General features: G+C 45.9%; 2 protein-coding genes across 6 annotated transcripts in view; both read left to right on the forward strand.

Moving 5' to 3' along the window:
- SP1 (Sp1 transcription factor) overlaps positions 1–16,141 on the forward strand; it is a 37,099-nt gene extending 20,958 nt beyond the window's left edge. For 2 of the 5 annotated variants that reach the window (XM_032786755.2, XM_075061051.1), the window contains 3 exons: positions 4,223–4,388; positions 6,585–6,784; positions 7,883–14,909. In XM_032786755.2, the coding sequence (XP_032642646.1) occupies positions 4,223–4,388; positions 6,585–6,784; positions 7,883–8,199 (683 nt within the window). In that variant the 3' untranslated portion in view covers positions 8,200–14,909. Of the gene's footprint in view, positions 1–4,222; positions 4,389–6,584; positions 6,785–7,053; positions 14,915–15,046 lie in introns of those variants that run through there. The other 3 variants (XR_012654889.1, XR_004374538.2, XM_032786756.2) reach the window with 3 other exon arrangements.
- PRR13 (proline rich 13) overlaps positions 1–18,343 on the forward strand; it is a 328,718-nt gene that overhangs the window by 278,678 nt on the left and 31,697 nt on the right. The gene's annotated exons all lie outside the window — the stretch shown is intronic.

Below are 18,343 nucleotides of genomic sequence, written 5' to 3' on the forward strand. Positions count from 1 at the left end.
CTTAAATGGCTATTACTGAGAGGGTTAGCCTCTCATTTTGTTCATTAGCACTGCACAACAGAGGATCGATTCACTTTTGTACATGAACATTAACAGTCATTTAGATTTGAATCAATGCAGACTGTGGCAACTCCACTGAATTCCTTGAAGATGCTTTTCCCACTGTCTTGCAGTGTCTGCTTCATTCAGATGCACCTTACTGGGGCTCATCTACATGTGGAGCCGTTGCTAATGAATTGCATGTGGGTACTTTTCCCAGATTGCTTCCATCTGTGGACTCTTACTCCAGAATAAGAATGTCCACACATGAAGTTATTCAGGAACAGCTATTGCACTTTAAATTCGCACCGCTCCCTTAATCAGAAACCACTTTCAAGTGCAGATGGGCCTTTATCAAATTGATATTTGAATTCCAGATTTAGGGCCAGTTCTTGAGGTGCTGAACACCTGTGTTGTCTGTTAGAGAGGAACTTTGGGCTGCCAATGTGGTGCATTGTGTCTGGAACAATTTATTTTTAAATTAGAATTTCATGAATAACAATTTTATTTAAAAGGGATTAGGGTTGGGTAAGTGTGACATATGGCTGAAGGAGCGATCTTCTAAAACGTTAGAAATCTAGACACCTTTTGAAAATAAAATTCTGGGCATTGATTAAAAAGACTTAAACACTAACTAAGAGAGTTGAGAAATCACCAACTAGCAGTTTTGTTTCCACCAGCATCAGAAGAAAGTGCTGACATAGTTGAGGCATGTATCGCTGGATGCCAATACATGGACTCCAGCTTGAAGCTGTCAGCTGGAAACCAGCTGATGTGAGGGTGCCCAAGAGAAACCTTCGGAAGAACTCTTCGCAGGGAGAATAGAAGGGTCAGTCTCAACACTACAGAGCAAACAGCAGAGAGGAATGGACAAGACGGGTTTCTGCTCTGTGCTCCAACGTTGGCATGGGAAGAATGTAAAAAAAAAAAAAAAAAAAAAAAAAAAGTGTAATTCTTTGCTCCATGAAAACTCTAACAGGAAAATGAATGCCAGGTTACGAGACACTTCCTAATCATACCTTAGTGTCCAAATTCACATTGCCGTGGGAAGCTTCCTTCTGCCTCTAACTGATAAGGAAACTTGCAACACATTAATCTCCTTCAGACTTGCCTACAGAGAGACTGTAATGGAGTGGCACCAATTGCAAGCCGACTGGAGCTTTACTGTGTTCATTTGTTTGCTCTGATACAAGCCATCTGTGATAGCTGTTGGTGTACTGCACCAGTGCAAACCCCAAGTGACTATAAAACAGTTTGTACAAACTCGGCCTATTCCAGTTTCCTGCAGTGTAAGCTGCACCTGTGCAAACAGCGGCTGATGATAGTTGTGTTTTTAAAGTCGGGTCACTCTTTGGGGGAGGGCCTGTATCTTATCAACCAAATGACTCTCTCTCACACACACACACACACACCCCTACCTCAAACTACACCCAGAACCCTGAAGCGACATTCCAAATTTCAAGCTGATCACAGTATGGATTTTAGGAAAGGATCAAAGATTTGGCTTTAAACAGCAACTATATTGCAACCTTAACAATGCTACAGCTATTACAGTGCCATAATCACTTCATGCATCAGTCCAATGAAAACATATGAGTTTAAGTCTGTTGTTGGACTTACTGGCATATGTTAATTGCAGCTGAAAACAGATTACGCAGCCTGCTGTTTTTGCACCACTTACTGTTTTTTTCAGCATTTAAATAATCACACAGTGGCGCTTGAAGGGAAATAAAGTACTTGAGAAATGTAGCTAGGGTTATTGAAGAAGCAATTAGATGACAGCATAAGCGTGGAGCAATAAATGGAAATGAAAATTGATAGGCTTAAACGCTTGCCATCCCTCTCACCCCCCGCCCCCCTTTACAAATGTTTCATATGTTCATCTGTATTTGGAAGCTTGTCAGTGACACGCTTTACTTCCCATGGTTTTTGTAATTAGGTATCGCTCCTTGAGATGGAGAATGCCTCGCGTGAACCGCACCAGATGATTTTTCAACTTTATACATCTCTTTCTGTACTCACAGTCATTAGCCAGCTAGCGTGCTCCAACAATATCTTCACTGATAGATGCTACTAAAACTACAGTCTCTCCCAGGCTGCTTTATTTATTGCTGTTTCTCATTTTATTGTTGGGAGGCTTTGCATCTGTTTTGTGGATTAGCTCCTGGATTGTTGCTTTAATCATTTTAAACTAAACAGATACTTAAAGGAAAACGGTCCTCGTTCTGTTCAGCCTCGCAGTCTAAAAGTACCAAAGAGAGAGACTTTTTTTGCCTTAAATAAACCATGAGACGTTATTAAAACCTCTAAAATGTGCACACATCTGGGCTTTGTGTTGCAAGTGAAAACTGACTGTTTTCTGCTTGCTGGCAGTGTCTGAAATAATGTCATTTTTGGTGTGTTGCTAGTGCTGGGCTCAGAAATGCCAGCTTGCAATGGAAAGACTGCTCCATTTCTGTCTAGGCAAGGTGAGAACTGCCCTTAGGCTCCTGCTTCAGCTTTACCTGTAAGCACATCAAACACACAACCTCCAGCTGTTGGCTTGAGTTGGGAATAATGTTAGCTAAGTATGAATGACCTTTGACGAAAATACAGGCTGTCTTATGCCCTAACTTTCTCTCCTGCCCATGAGACACAAGTAACCAGCATGTTAGGATGTTGGCTGTGTTCGTATAAATCTTTCGCTGTTATACCCTGTGTATTACTCAGGAATCTGGCCATTTCAGAGCTGTGCCAGAGGAAACTACATTTTCCATTCAGTAACAATAAAGGAGTTCTTTAGTTTATTCTGATGCCTGCTCTGGTAACATGTATTTAACATAGTCTGAACTTTTTACATTTACAAACTTACTGCAAGCACTTTCTGTTGTAAGCAGAACTTGTCAGAACTTCTGAGACTGAGCTTTCCATTAATCCAAGGTCTGTTTTATTGCCTTGAAGTCTGCATAGCGTGAGAATGGTGTAGATTGTCTCTGGGGTCTGTGCGTTTAGAACACGAAAGTTCTGGTTGGACTTTATGCTCACAGTTATTGCCGGAAGTGGTACATGCTTGGCCTAGGGAAATGCTGCATAATATAACTTGGCTGCAGACTCTTGTGTGTAGTCTCAAGTTTAGCTTTAAAATCGTAGACACTCTCTGGAAGTTGGGGGTGAGAGAAGAGTAAAGTCATACTTAGTAATCCAAAGTGCATTTTATCCAAGTACATATTTTCATGGCTATCATTATGCAGGCCAGGTAATAAAGTCTCCAAACTTACAAACAAGTAAGAGAAGAGACTCACGTTCTTTGAAAATGGAATCCTGGCCCCAGTGGAGTCAATTGCAGTTTTGCTACTGACTTCAGTGGAGGAGTTTTGCACGCTTGTTTTGTCTCTGTTTTCCAGAGTGGGTTAACCGAAATGGTTTAAATAGTTGGCAGATAACAATATTGACTGACTTGATTCTATCTTCCTGAAAAAGACACATGCTCTACAGCTGCTTAAACCTCGATAACTCCGGCAAATCTATGGAGTAAAGAAAGCAAGTTTTGTTTTGATCTTAACTCCTGGGTCCATTTTTGATAAGGATGCCAGTGATTCTCTGGGGGAGGATAAAGGCAAAAAGTAACTTGTTCAGTGTTCCCTGAGGGGGGTGGGGGAGGATTGGACCAGGTTGTTTCTTTTTGACCCTGACAATGGTTCGTGTAAGGAAGCTTCGTACAGGAAATGGAGTGGGGGCCCCAAAATTAATTACTTCCCAAATCTAAATTGAGACTGCAAAAGGATCTGTAGAGGGGCAGCTAATTCCTGGCTCCATGGCTGTCTAGAAAATACAGCGGGAGAATTCGCCAAGACTAGTCCATAATAGAATCCAAGTGATGCCGTCAAGAACCCCATCCCAAGGTAATTATAGAGTATTTGGTCAGGATTTTTACATCTACACTTAGAAGAGCATTGATGCTCTTTGTTCCATTTACTTGTATTTAAAGTGCCTTGGCAGAGTGGAGCTGCTTTACAGAGATCGCTGTGGACTTCCATTCTTCGTCTGGGACGCCCCCTTCCAAGGTGCTCCTTCAGATGTGCAGCGTGACCCTCCATCACATGTATAAAATGCCTAGCAATTTGTAGTTGTTTTCCCTTCTTTTTAATTTCCTCGTTGCTGGTTAAGATGCTGATCCAAAAGTAACGTAGAGATTTTCTTATAGGTGATCATGGTGCTCAGCTGGGCCTGCATGGTGGAGGGGGTGACGGAATGGGAGACGAAAACGCTGCTGTGGAAGAAGGACAGACTAGTCCCGACCCGCAGCCACAAGGCCGAAGGATGCGGCGGGAAGCATGCACCTGCCCATACTGCAAAGACAGCGAAGGAAGGTAGGATTTGCTAACTGGGTACCTCAAACTGTAGTCGGAATCATCACTATGATGTCAGGGCGTTTCAGAAACCCAGAGAGATGGAGGCTGAAGGTCACTTAGCAGCCTTGGCCTTCGAGAACTAAAGTCAATCCAGGTTGCACTGTTAATAAACTAGGTTGACAGGTCAGATGATTGCAGTAGTGCTCTCTCCTAGGAGCCCTAGGCCGGGGCTGGTGAAGGGTGGGTCACAGCAGCTTTGGGGCACATGCTGGGTGCCTCATTTCAAACTGCTGTTGTCAGAACTGAGCAAGCTTGGTCTTTCCAGTCCCCAGTCATGTCTGACGGGAATAGCAGAGCGAGGGGCTGATGATGGCAGATCGGGTGGGCATCAGCTCAGTTGCATGACAGGAGGAGGGAAACTTGCACTAAATCCACCAACGCTCTGTTTTGGTTACAGTTAGTATTCTAGTCCCTGGGTCCTCCTGAAACTAAACTTACCCAGGAAAGCTATCGGGAGTCTTTTGTTTTGGTTTCCCCCTTAAAACTTTGTCCTGAATAACTGAAAGATTTTTACTGTCTCTGCACTGAACATGCTTTGCGTTTATGGGCATTAGGTTATAAACTGGTTGCTCCAGTGGCTTCCTCTTCCATTGCTAAAGTATTATTGGGGCAGAAAAAGGGCTAAACCTTATGGCTGACATGAGCATGCTCCTGTTGTGAGAAACTGACGGCTGAGCCCTGTCTGTTCCTGTGGCCTGGGTTCTCCTGCCAGAGAACAGTGCTCCAGAGTGTCAGGGTTTGTTTGAAAAGGGGGAGAGTGGAGTTTAAGCTCCTAGTATCTACGCTGTGCTTTGGTTCCTGCATTGGAGAAATGGAGCTAGCTCCCGGCCTCGCTGGTGATGAGACCTTGGCCTGTGTTAAAGCTTTGAGAGTTGTATCGCGGAAGGTGCTATCGCAAGGCGATAACAAAACACGCTGCACTGAGCACCATGAAGGAGTCAGCATAAACTCCACAAGGCCAGAAATGTTAATCAGAGGCTGTAATTTTCCTCCCTTTTGGCACATCATCATGGCTAGGGCTTTAGGGGGTATCTCCAAATAGTGGCAGGGCCATTGGTGTACATTAAGGACAGAATTTCAGTCATCAGCTATGTGACAGGCCAGCAGGGTCACTCAGAATGAACCACTGCTTGAGCTCCCATTTAAAACCTGTGAACGCAACCATTTCCATTCCCTCTGTCCCCTCCGTCCCACCAGCTCTTCCCACTTCAGTCATTGGTTCCCTTTCCTTCCTTTTTGTGTTGACTTACTCTTCATCTCATACCCCATATTGGTCATTGCTGGGCCTGTCCCATGCACTCTTCCTCTCTTCGTTATGCTGGAGGATTTTTAGTTAAAAACGTACCGAAAAAGGGAATGGGCTCTGAGGAGAGACCCCATGGAACAAAAAGGTTTCTTCCGCACACAGTGAAATTAGGGACAGATTTGCTGAGGAGCCACCTGTTGGGCCATTTCTTCTGACTACTCCTGAAGAGGCTCCTGGTTGCAACCTCTTCTGTTTTTTCACTGAGGATTTAAGTGACTCCTCTGTGACCCCTCTGAAGCCCTCACACCCCCTCTCTTCCCCGCCCCTGCCTTTTCCTCTGACTTAGACTTCTTAAAACTAGTGATTTACCTGCTTGTAACGGTTCCCAGTCTGACTTTAATTGAGGAGTGTTTTCGTGCACATGTGGTACAGGTTTGACTCTCCCAATAACACTTCACTCTTGATGAGAACCTGTCATCCAAAGGTGTGGCTACAGTCACCAACCTGATAGTGCTCAGCACCTTTTATCTCTGCAGTACCTTGTAGTCACCAATCCCCAAGGACACAGACATCATCTTCGTTTGACAGAGGGTTAGACTGAAGCGTTGAGTGGGGGCTGACTTGCTTTTGGTCATTGAGCAGAGCCAAGACTAGAGATCCCTGATTCCTCTAGCCAGGAGACCGTCCTGCCCACCCTTCTGTGTTTCTGATGTCAGCCCAGCATCAGAGCAGTAAGTAGGCAGGTCTAGTCAGTGCACTGATCAGCAGCTGGTAACCTGGGGTTTCCATTGTGCGAGCTCAGTAGCCATGCCGGGTGCCATGTTTAGGAAGCTGATGTTTCACCTCCCTGTTAGTGAGAGTGGAGAGGTTCTGTAAATTAACACCTTGATTTCTTTGGATCCTTCCAGGGGTTCTGGGGATCCCGGTAAGAAGAAGCAGCACATCTGCCACATCCCGGGCTGCGGGAAGGTGTATGGCAAGACATCCCATCTGCGGGCTCACCTCCGGTGGCATACCGGGGAGAGACCTTTCGTCTGCAGCTGGATGTTCTGTGGGAAGCGCTTCACTCGCAGTGACGAGCTACAGCGGCACAAGCGCACACACACAGGTAAGCCCAGGAACCTGCCCTGGCTCTGCGAAGGGAGCACCTGCCAGGTGCACTTAGAGCAGGGGCATGGGGGAGCTTCCGCTCTTTCTCTAGCCTTGTAGGTATGCTGCAAGGGTTTCCAAGATCCTTGTGATTGCCAGCACTCTCCACTATGGGCCTGGTGTTTGCCCAGTGTTCATTATCTATTGCTTTAGGTTTCTGCAGTACAAGTATATTTACAGATTTTGTCACCAGCTGTACAAAACCATGACTCTTCTGTTCGTTGGCAGCTGCATCAAGCGAATCCTCTGCAGTACTTTCAGCTGAGATGTTTTCCTTGCCTTAGGAGCAACTAGAACTTCCCAGAAAGCTAGCCACAGGGGGAAGTAACATTCAGAGTCGGGGGAGATCAATGTGAGAGGGTCTGAGAGGCCATCATGGAGACAGAGCCAAAGAAATAACACGTCAGAGCCTGATCTCACTCTTGAGAGTGTCCACACTGAGCAGAGCCCTGTTGAAATCTGGGGGGCTCTGTGTGAGTGCATGAATCACAGCTCAGGGTTAGGGCCCACAACATTTTTAGGGGGAGGGGATATTTTACTGCACATAATAGATTCAGTTTGGCAAGTGAGTGGATGAATTCTTCCTCGCTACCTCCCATGTAGTTCTGAGACTTTGGTTCTAATGCAGCAAGTAAATATGGCTTCTGACCCCTGGTATGTTTTCATCACCAGTAAATCTGCTTTGGTCAGAAATTGTATAAAGTGAAAGAGAAAGCCGGTGAGAGGAGAGTATGAAGACCCTTGGATGTTAGCATGGCAAAAGGCAATGACTACAAGTCTTGTGAGAGTTATTTCTGAGGGGCAGCGCCCTGCTATCTCCCACTGAAGGGCAGTTGAAAAGTGCTGCACCCCTCCCTCTCAATACCTGTCAAGGTTGCTCTGTGAGCTTCATCCAGGCAATAGCTGAAAATTACTTCTTATTCAGAGTTTGGTTTGTATGTTGAACCCTTGTTTGTTTGTTACAATGTGGTGGAAAGGTTTGGCTTCCCATAAGGATGTAAAGAGAGCGCGTTGTTGAAATGGCTGAGCGGTTCTCCTCTCCCATTGCTCTTCACAGGTGAGAAGAAATTTGCCTGCCCGGAGTGCCCAAAACGCTTCATGAGGAGCGACCACCTGTCCAAGCACATCAAGACCCACCAAAACAAGAAGGGAGGCACAGCCAACAATGTGGCCATGAACGTGTCTGCGGTCTCCATGGACACTGGGACTTCGGAGGGAAACAGTGGCCCAACCCCATCAGCCCTCATCGCAACCAACATGGTGGCCATGGAAGCCATTTGTCCCGAGGGCATCGCACGCCTTGCCAGCAGCGGCATCAACGTCATGCAGGTGGCAGATCTTCAGTCCATCAACATCAGTGGCAATGGATTTTGAGACTGTGAGAACCACAAGACATGGACGGTGTACAAATCTGGGGTTCAAGGTAGTGTTCTGAGAGGGTAGAGTCAGTTACACCTTCTTGCACGAGAGCCCAGTTCCTCTCTGCCAGGAATGCTACCTGAAAAAAGGCCCGGCGATTGGCTCAGGCCTCTGAGGCCCAGTGACTACATGGGGATGCCAGAGCTTTTTTTTTTTTTTGACTCGACTTTCCCTCCTCCCTAATAACTTCTCCCTTTCTCTCAGTAGCAACCCCTGATGCCAACATGCCTTGGTAAATGTATATGATCATTGAAATACTTTTTAGTGCAAAAAAAAAAAGATTCTATATTATTATATATATAAAAATATAAAATGTGTTCATTTGAGCAAGGAAAAAAATTGCTGCGACCAAAGTGGTTTTGGTCTATTTTGGATGCCTTATCTTTGAACAGATGACCCCTGTGGGTAGTTAATAAGACAATACCCAAGCTGTTGTTCAGATGCTATATTACATTTTACATTGTAACCTTACAAAAAATTAGCCTTTTGTATTCTCTGCTTTTAGGTTTCTTTTTTTCCTTAATTTTTTTAATTATTTGGGTGAGGTTTTCTTCATATAAAACAGTCACCCTCTTCCTTCCCGTCACCCCTTCATTGCTTTATTTTAAATTGTATTTGCTGCAGAGATTCTCCTATCCAACGTATTTTAACCTTGCTCTTTCATTCTGAGCATAAGTGTACATGTCAAATTGATTGTAAAGGTTTTTGTGCGGGTTCACTCGAGCTATTTACCAGAAGAGGGTCCGGGACCCCATAATGCGTTCTGAGATTTTTGTGGGGGGAGGGAGGGGAGGGGAAGGAAGGGGAGTCTTGGGCAAATTTATTTTTCTGCAGTCGGTCTTAAAAACAAAATGCCAACGTCGGTGCGACCAGGGCTGGTGAGATGAAGACACCTTGAGTGTCGAGTGGCAAAAAATAAGGAACTCGCTGAAAATGCAGTGGAGAAGAGACCACCGATAACACTGTATCTATCCAGAGCAATGTGCCTAGTCTGATTAAAATGTAGCGTGAGGGGATGCCTGTTGGCATCTCTAATCTGAGGGTTCCTGCAGAGCAGCTGATGCTAATGCAGAGGGTGAGTTGAAATTGACTGTTGGTCAAACTGGCAGGCTGCTGGTACATTAGTAAGTGGCAAGGCGTTTGTCTGCCAGACGTGGACTTCAGGCATAGGGTGCTTAGTGGACATGTCACACAGCCCCGTGCTGGGGCTGTTTGTTAATGGGAGGCGTGTCTCTTATTCAGATTAAATCATCACATCATCTTGCAGGATTTTTTTACTTCCAACACTACATCGCTTTTCTGGCTCCAAGGCGTCCCTGTTCTTTCAGAGATTTCCAAACCAGCAATTGGAAACAAAGGAATTTCCTTGCCATCTTTTCCTCTTTCTTTTTCAAGCCATGGTGGGCTGGTAGTACTGAACCATGCTAGACTCCTCTGTCCAACTCACTCTTCATCGTCCGCCCTTCTCTTCCTGCTGCAGCCACAACAAAGTGGGTGTTCCTAATGTCCCCTCCATTTCTCCTAGCCCTGCTGTGAAGCCCAGTTGAAACGGAGCGAGCTGTCCTTACAACAGTATAAAATTGCAGGAAGAGGACATTGTGCACTGTAGACTGGTGGGGGGGCTTCAGGATTTAGAATCCCTCCAGTTGAGAATTCAGTCACCTTCATGTGTGTCACCCACCCTTCCTCAGCTCACAAATCATCCTTGATAGTGAAGCTGCGTGTTATTCATGCACTTGCGCATTTCTTTAGTAAATCTTTGGTTCAGAGATACCTGATAGAAAGACAAAGGCTTGAAGAATCCTCTAGTAATAGGGTGAATTTTATTTAATTATGACAATAAGCAGTGTTCTGGTGTGTTTTCATAGAAAAATAAATGCAGGAAACTGCCATATACTCCAACACCTGCTGTTCGATAGCTTATTCGTGCAGGTAGGTGGTGGTGGTTTTAATTTGTAAGCTGGATCTTCTGTTGAATCCCTTTGCTAGGGAAGGTAGAAACATTGGGGTTTGCATTAACCAGAATCAAGGCTAAGCTGCAACAGAGTCCTTGTCTGGAAGAGTGGGAGGGAAAGGTTTGTGTCTAATGTGTGGAAAGGTTTTCATGTTTGGAACTCTGTTGGAAAGTGCAGCAGCTTTGGAAGTTAAAATTTAAAACCCCTTCGTATGGGTTGCTGTTGATTATGTAACTGTATATAATACCTACCAAAGCATTTAAAACAAAAATCTGGTGTTGTGTGCAGAGGATAGTGTTAGGCCAGTGTTAATTGTTCCTCTCAAAAAGAGGAAGGAAAGAGGTAAGTAGCTGGTGGGAGGGCAGATATTACAGTGGAGTCAGTGTCTCTCTTCACATTTTGGTCCCATGGTTCTTACTAATTTTCAACACACCCGGGGATGTTGGACTCTGTTCAATTCCCATTTCATGCTTTTTGCTGGGAGGCTTCTAGGGAGTTTTTTATGCATGTGCATAGAATTGCAGGAAGACAACCTGTTTGGTAGGGAGAAACCCCAAACAATGTTGGAGTGAAATAAAACTTTATATGAACCTGAATCACACCTGTAAATGGTGCTTACTTTCTCTCTAACTAAAACCAAGTGTGATTCTGCTGTATATTTTATTAACACCTTGCATATAAACACTTTTTAACCTGTTCTGCCTAAGGAGAATACACTTGAAATGAGGCAATTGCTGTGTGCTTCGGGGCTTTATAGGAAAGTTCAGGAAGAACATCCATCATTAATTATTTCAAAAACTCTCCTAGACCAGTTTCTGAGAACACAGAGCCAGTTTTGATAAGAGAGCCATTCATTGGCACCAGTGCTGAGAGGTGGTTTTTCCTGAATCTAGTACAGCAGGTTTCTTCTCTATTCCAGTGTTGCTTGGAAAGTGAGGGAGATGATGCATCAAGGCTTCTGGGTCAGGAGTAGCAAATGAGACCACGGTGTTCCAGTCAAGCAGAAGCTTAACTGTGTGCCTCTCGGAAGATTATTGCTCAGACACTGCAGTTCTGGGATCTAAGCATCTGTCCTGTGTCAAACCAGCTGAGTCCTGGAGAACGGAATTCTGGGCTAGGTGGGGAAATAGATGTTAGTCAGACTAGTATCATAGGGATAGCCATAAAAGATCAGTCTAAAATAACCAGGGGCTTCTATGCTGCTAGTTTACAATCCCACAGATGGGCAACTTCTCTGTGAATTCCCTTTTTTCTTCCATCTTTTCCCCTCTTCATGGGATGTGATGCAACCCAGAACACCAGGATCAGGTATTTGTAATCAAGCTACCATTAAGACACACAGGCTGACCATAGTTGCCAAGGTAGCTGGGCTCTGAAGAGCCGATCACTCAGAAGTAACTTTTTTTAGTGTAATGCAGACCTGAGCACCAATCCACAATTGTCCTGTTTACTTTAAAATCCTGTTGTTTTTTTAACTCTATATATGCAAATTCCCTGCAGCCGTGGGATATTACAGGTTCTTTTTTTCAGATCTGAGTTAAATTTTTGGCAAGGTCTGTCTGTCAGCCAGCTCCCTTGTCTTCATTCTGAGTGTAGCTTGCTCACTTGGGTTTGGAGAGAGGTTTCTTCCACAGCGGGATGTGAGAGTTTTGTACCTTTACCAGTTCAGGACTGGTTGGTGACCTTTCCTCACCAGACTCTGTGTCTGTGTTGTCGGAGCATCAGCATGCCTTGTCAGTTTCAAACAGCAGTACCTCTCCTTTGCACCTGCAAAAGGCCTCCTTGTCTTCGAAGCAGGATTTGGTGCATGCCGGCAGGAGGCAAAGTCCTGCCAAACTGTGAAGTGTGAACACATTTTTACCTTTTTAAAAAAATAAGTACAGGGAGGGAGGAATCTTAGCTATCACTGTAAATTCCTCAGGCTGATTTCTTTCATCTCTCTATCTCTATTTTTGGATTTGTATATTTTTATATAGGAAACTTTAAACATTTGTATTTTTTTAACAATCTGTGAAGCACTATGAATTCCAGTTGTGTCAAATGTCAATATCTTCCACATCTTGTGAATACTGGAAGCTACGGATGGTTAGTAGAAAGCAGTGTTTAAAAAAAGCACGTTTCGTAACTCTGCCTCGTTGGGCTGTTTGGTTGCTAGAACAGCTACCTGAGAATATTGCCAATTCCTCCTTGTCACGTGCATTCTTTAATGTACTGAGGTCCAAAGTAGATTTAGAGAAGTTCTGGAAACTACGCCCGTTGCATCACTCGGTGACTACATTGTCAAGTAGTTATCCAGTATGTCAAATGCAGCAGAGTGCTGCGGGGAGCCCTTGTCTCCATTGAGAACATAATGTACTTTCATCTTCCATCCACATAGCTGTCCACTAATCCAGGATTGTCACTTAAGCCTAGTGTAACCTGAGAAAAGTTTGAAAGGATCCCTAATGGTAACCTCCTTGTCCTTGTGGGGCTGTGTAACCTAAGTAGAAGGGAAAGTGGTGGTCAGCCTGGATGGTATTGTCTTGTTTCTAAGCGCTGTCTTTGAGGAATATTCTTTGGACTGAGGTTTCTACTGGTGTCATTGTGACAGCATTGAACAGGTCCCAGCAATGGAAAGTTCACCACAGAGGAATGGTGCTTTTTTTTTTTCCCCATTAGGGAACCAGAATTAATCTGTAGTTTCCTGTGGAAACATATCGCCCTGCATGTGTCTCCACTCCTCAGTGATTTAGGCCTGGTCTGCACTTAAAAATCAGACCCATTACACCTAGCGACATCGCTCAGGGCTTTGAAATATGGTGGGCCCTGAGTGCTGTAGATAGGTCATCCTATCTCCTGGTGTAGATGGGGCGAGGTCAATGGGATCTTCTGTTGACCTAGCTACCGCCTCTGAGAGGCGAATTAGCTACACTGACAGGAGGAGTTTTTCTGTCTACGTAGGAAGTATGGACGCTTCGGCACAGCCGCAGCATTGCAGCTGTAGTATAGACATGACTATACCGCGTGTCAAATCCGAGAGCAGCAGCAGCAGCACCAACGTAGGCGTCAGGGCAACTGTTTATAGATTGGAGATGGAAAACAAGCAGAAGAATGTGGGTATGGACCGTACCTTGAACCTATGTGAAGTGGCTGGTCCTAGCTGCAAGAGCAACGCAGTTCTTGCCCAAATCCAGGCAAACTGTCAGAGAGATGTTTGCTAAAGGCTAATTCCCAATGTCCCCACTCCACCTCGGTCCTGTTAACATACATGATGGACCAGCAAATACAAAGAATGTAAAGTATCTGAGAATCTCTGTACAACTCCATAGCCTCTCTGGCCCAGATCCACAAACGTTTTTGGCGCCTAACTTTCATTGATTTCAGTGGAAGTTAGAACCCTAAATACCTTTGTGGATCTGGGACTTTGTATCTTAGATGAGTCCAGCTCTTTGGGGCAGTGGGAAAAAGAGGTGGCAGAGGGAGAATGTGCTCGTGGGCTGCTGCAGCACCTGGGGATCTGAAGATACTCTCCATTTGCAAAAGAAAATTTCACCCGTGGGCTTAGAAATGAGATTTCTCCATCACTGCTGACCAGCCACAGCTCATACGGGAGCCTCACTGCCATTGCTCAGCTCGCTTTGGCATGCATTAGCCTCTCTGTTCTCATTAGACAGTCGCTCGTTAATACCCATCACCCTTTTCTGCTAATTCGCCTTGCCCTGTTCACCCATCTGCTGTCGAGGGTCTGGCAGCTGGCTCACAGCTGCCCAAAGTTGCCAAGTTCCGTGTGCCATACTGGGCTTTGTATCCTATGGTGGTAAGTTTGGGTTGTTTCGTGGTTGTTTAGGCAGCAATGCTGAGGGCTGATGTTGCAGACTCAGTGTGGGAAATCTTGACCTCGTTTACAACCGAGGCAAAGCTCCCATTGATGTCGGCATGTCTGTTGCTTCCATTAAATGAATTGCACTGTTCACCCAAGCACATGACTGGCTGCTTCTGTGTCAGGCTCTCAGGTGCGCAGGGAGCGCCTGTATACATTTTAGATCTGCAGTTCCCTGTGGAATTAACTGTGCCTTTCTATACAGGGATTCCAAGTGGCCAAACCATTTGCAGGCAGGATTGCACTGGGCTGTTTTTACCAATTATTTTTTTACCCCATAATGGCTCAAAATGATCTCTTCCAGCTTTAATCTACTCAGCCCTGTTTTTTCCTTAAACTTGATTAGCAATTCACTTCCCCCACCACGCCTGCTGGGGGAATAACATGTGTCCACTATTCTATGCATTACAATGGGGTTGTGTGCATGGGGCGAGGCTAGTTTAGGCCAATGCCTGTTGCTTTTGTGAGTTAACCTGCGTCAATACCCCCCTGAGGGTTAGTGAAACCATTTCACCAGCACTTCCTGTAGCTCCCTGGTCCCTCCTCCGACCGCTTCCCCCATCATTCCAAACAGGCGCCTCAATTCGATTCACCTTTTTGGGTGCTGGAGCACACGCTTTGCGCAACTTGTAACACTGGCAATAATTCTCTCGCTGTGTAAAGACTGTTTTATCCTGAAATAATGTCTGTGCTTTTTTTTAATCCAATTGCCGATGTAATGATGTCTGAAACACATTTTAAAAGTGCTATTTTTTTTTTTTTGTACAAAGATTAGATTAAAATGTAGTTTGGCTCCTTTGTAAACCGATTACAGCTTTTTTTTTTAAGGTAAATAAACAAGCGTCTACGGATGGCATGGTGAAGTTTGTGCTTTAAAGAATATTTCGGTGCCTTTTGGCATTCATCTTGAGCTCAAGCGCCTTTGCCCAACACCTGTTGTGTGGCTTCTTGGTGGCTGTGGTTTGTAAATGTATTTTTGTTCCTACAGCACTGTAGTAAATGAGAAAGCAAGTGTTGCTGAATGGCGGTAGACTGTCTTTCCATTGACTTCATCGGGCTGCGGATGCTGGGATCTGGCAGAGACAGTCTTCATCACAGATGAAGAGACAAACCCGACTCGTGTGTCCATCTGTCTTGAACTTTATTGTTCATAAGAACAGCCATGCTGGGTCAGGCCAGTGGGCCATCTAGCCCTGTATCCGATCTTCTGATAGTGGCCCATACCAGAGCTTCAGGGAGCGAGTACAGAACAGGACAATTTTGAGTGATCCATCCCCCTCTTCCTCTGCTGTTTTCTGGCAGGCAAGAGGTTTAGCATCACCCTGAGCATGAAGTTCCAGTCCCTGACCATCTTGGCTAATAGGTCCACCAAGGGCTGTCTTCCATGAATTTATCTAGTTCTTTTCTGAATCCTGTTATACTTTTGGCCATCTCAACATCCCATGGCAATGAGTTTCACAAGTTAATTGTGTGTGGAGTGGAAAAAGTACTTCCTCGGGTTTTGGATAAAACCTGCTGCCTATTAATTTCATTGGGTGACCCCTGATTTTTGTATTGTGGGGAAGGGTAAATAACACTCCATTCATGATTTTATAGACTTCCATCACATCACCCCTTATTCATCTCTTGTCTAAGCTGAACAGCCCTGATCTTTTGATTCCTCCTACAGAAGCCATTCCATACCCTTGATGGCCTTTGTTCCCCTTCTCTGAACCTTTGCCAGTTCCACTATATCCTTTGGTGAGATGAGCGACCAGAGCCGGACACATTATTCATGCCTACTGGAGATTTCCTAGCAGGCCCACTCTGCAGTCTCTGGGATAAAGCCTCCTATCCATCAAAGCACTTGACAAAGGGGAATCTACACAGCTAGTGACTTGCTCATCAGGCCCGTGGCAGAACTGGGAGTACTAGGGGTTGGCAACCTTTCAGAAGTGGTGTGCTAAGTCTTCGTTTATTCACTCTAATTTAAGGTTTTGCGTGCCAGTAATACATTAATGTTTTTAGAAGGTCTCTTTCTAGAAGTCTATAATATATAATTAAACTATTGTTGTATGTAAAGTAAATAAGGTTTTTAAAATGTTTAAGAAGCTTCATCTAAAATTAAAATACAGAGCCCCCTGGACCGGTGGCCAGGACTGAAAACCAGCTTGCACTCTGCCTTTGGCATACGTGCCATAGGTCACCTACACCTGGAATAGACCCCGGTCTCCTGAGTCCTGGTCCAGGACTCTACCCACTAGCCCACCCCCTCTCCCTCCAGTGTACTAATGTTTTGACCCTCTGTAATGTCTCTTGGTCATGGGATACAGAGTCCAAAAGCACCTAAGTCACTTAGGGTATGTCTATCCGGGGATAAAAAGGCTGGGATTGGCTCAGGCTCACAGGGCTTGGACTTGGGTTGAAAAATTACAGTGTAAAACCTCCAACCTGGAGCCCCAACTTTTGGATCCCTTGAGGGGGGAGAATTCCAGAGCTCAGGCTCCAGCTCGAGCCCAAGCTTTGCAACCACAGCCCCCATGAGCCTGAGTCGGCTGACCCAGGCCAGCGTGGCCGTACTGTGGGGCCTTTATCCCTAGGTACGTGTACCCTTAGGTTCTTTTGAAAATTTCATGCCATGATCTCCAAGCTCAGTGATCGTGATCTCATTTACAAATATTCATTCATTAACTTCCTTCCATGAGATCTACCAATTACAATATGGAAGCACAAGGCATTGCTACTGTTTAAAGGGGCACCGACAGCTTAAGTCACTCCTTTCCGAAAAACCTCACCTTGGTGTTGTTACCAAGGAATCACACAGAGGAAAGGGACGGTGAACCAAGTAGCGTGAGATGGGTGAAGTAAACAACGTGGGGAAAACAAAAAACGCCTTCCTGCAACCTTCCTTAGCTGCTACTCCGAGCTAGAGCAAGTTTGTCTTTTTTTTTCCCCTCAGAAAGGCATGGGGCTTAGATTGATTATCCCTCCTGACACTGCTGAATGAGAGCTGAATCAATATCCCTGTTTGTCTAGCTGTGGAAATGGAGCCAAAGGTGGTTGTCTTGAGCTTACCCAGCAAGGAAAGGGCAGAGTTGGGAACAGAACCCAGGAGTCCTGATCTCTGTATTCCCTGCTTAAGCCAGCCTCACCCCCTTCCCACGGTCAAGCGTAGAACCCTCTCATGGGGCTTGTGCTGACCACTAGAGACCACTAACGGCCTGGCCCCCATGAATAGCTAACACCTAGTTCTGCTGGCCTACTGCGATTCCCAACGTTGAGGGCTCCTAGGTGTTTCCAGCCTCTAGCTCTGGTCAGCACAGGCCTGGCTCTGGGTTAAAGATGTTGGCCCCAGTGTAGATGAGGAGGGCTACAAAGAGGGAAGGCTGCCTAGTGGTTATTGTCAGGCTCTCCTGCCGGTGGGGTGGGGGAAATGTTCTTGACCTGAGCAGGGGCCTGGCCCTCAGAGGAGTGCAGGGAATTGATTAGCTGACAGGTGTCTGGATGATCCCCATAGGTGAGCCACACTCCATGCTGCAGAGGAAGAAGGGTAAAAACCCTTCTGAGGTACTGAGAGATCCAGATTCAATTCTCTGCTCTGCCACAGACTTCCAGTGTGACCTTGGCACAGTCACTTAGCCTCTCTGTGCCTCAGTTCTCTCCCTGTACAATGGGGATAACAGCACTGCCCTGCCTGCATGCTGAGGCTAAATACATTAAAGACTGGGAAATGCCCAAACACCATGGTGATGGGTGCCAACACAGCTCTCCTGCAGCGTTGCCAAATCTCACAGCAGTTCCACAAGTCACTGCTACCCTTGTGAATTTCAGCCCTGCTGGCTGTGGGGGGGCGGGGAGCAGATGGGACACCCCCTTCTAATTGGCTGCCTTTCCTCACTTGCCTACCTCTTAGGAAGAGCAGCCAATCAGGACACTGCAGAACGGTGGCCGAGTGCACTGTCCCCTGCAAGGAGCAGACATTCTCACCAGGGGAGGAGATTGAGACCTCAAAAGTCAGTGTAACGATTTGGGGGGTGAGGGAGGAGGAGGGAGGGTGGCTGTAGGCTCCTGGCCTGACTCGCTGACTGACCATTGCATCCAGCACAATTTGTCCCCAGACAGAAAACTGTGGCAAAACCTCAACCACAGAACAGCTCCTTGGCCCACCCTGGGCTACTTCCCCTGCCCCCCTTCTGCTTCAGAGCCATGGGCCGGAGCCCAGCTCACACTTGCCGCTCCACAGACCCCTGGCCTGGGACTCCCCCTGCTCCAGGGCCCACCAGGGTACGTCTACGCTGCAGGTGCA

This window comes from Chelonoidis abingdonii, chromosome 26, assembly GCF_003597395.2.
Source record: "Chelonoidis abingdonii isolate Lonesome George chromosome 26, CheloAbing_2.0, whole genome shotgun sequence".
NCBI classification, from domain to species: Eukaryota; Metazoa; Chordata; order Testudines; family Testudinidae; genus Chelonoidis; species Chelonoidis abingdonii.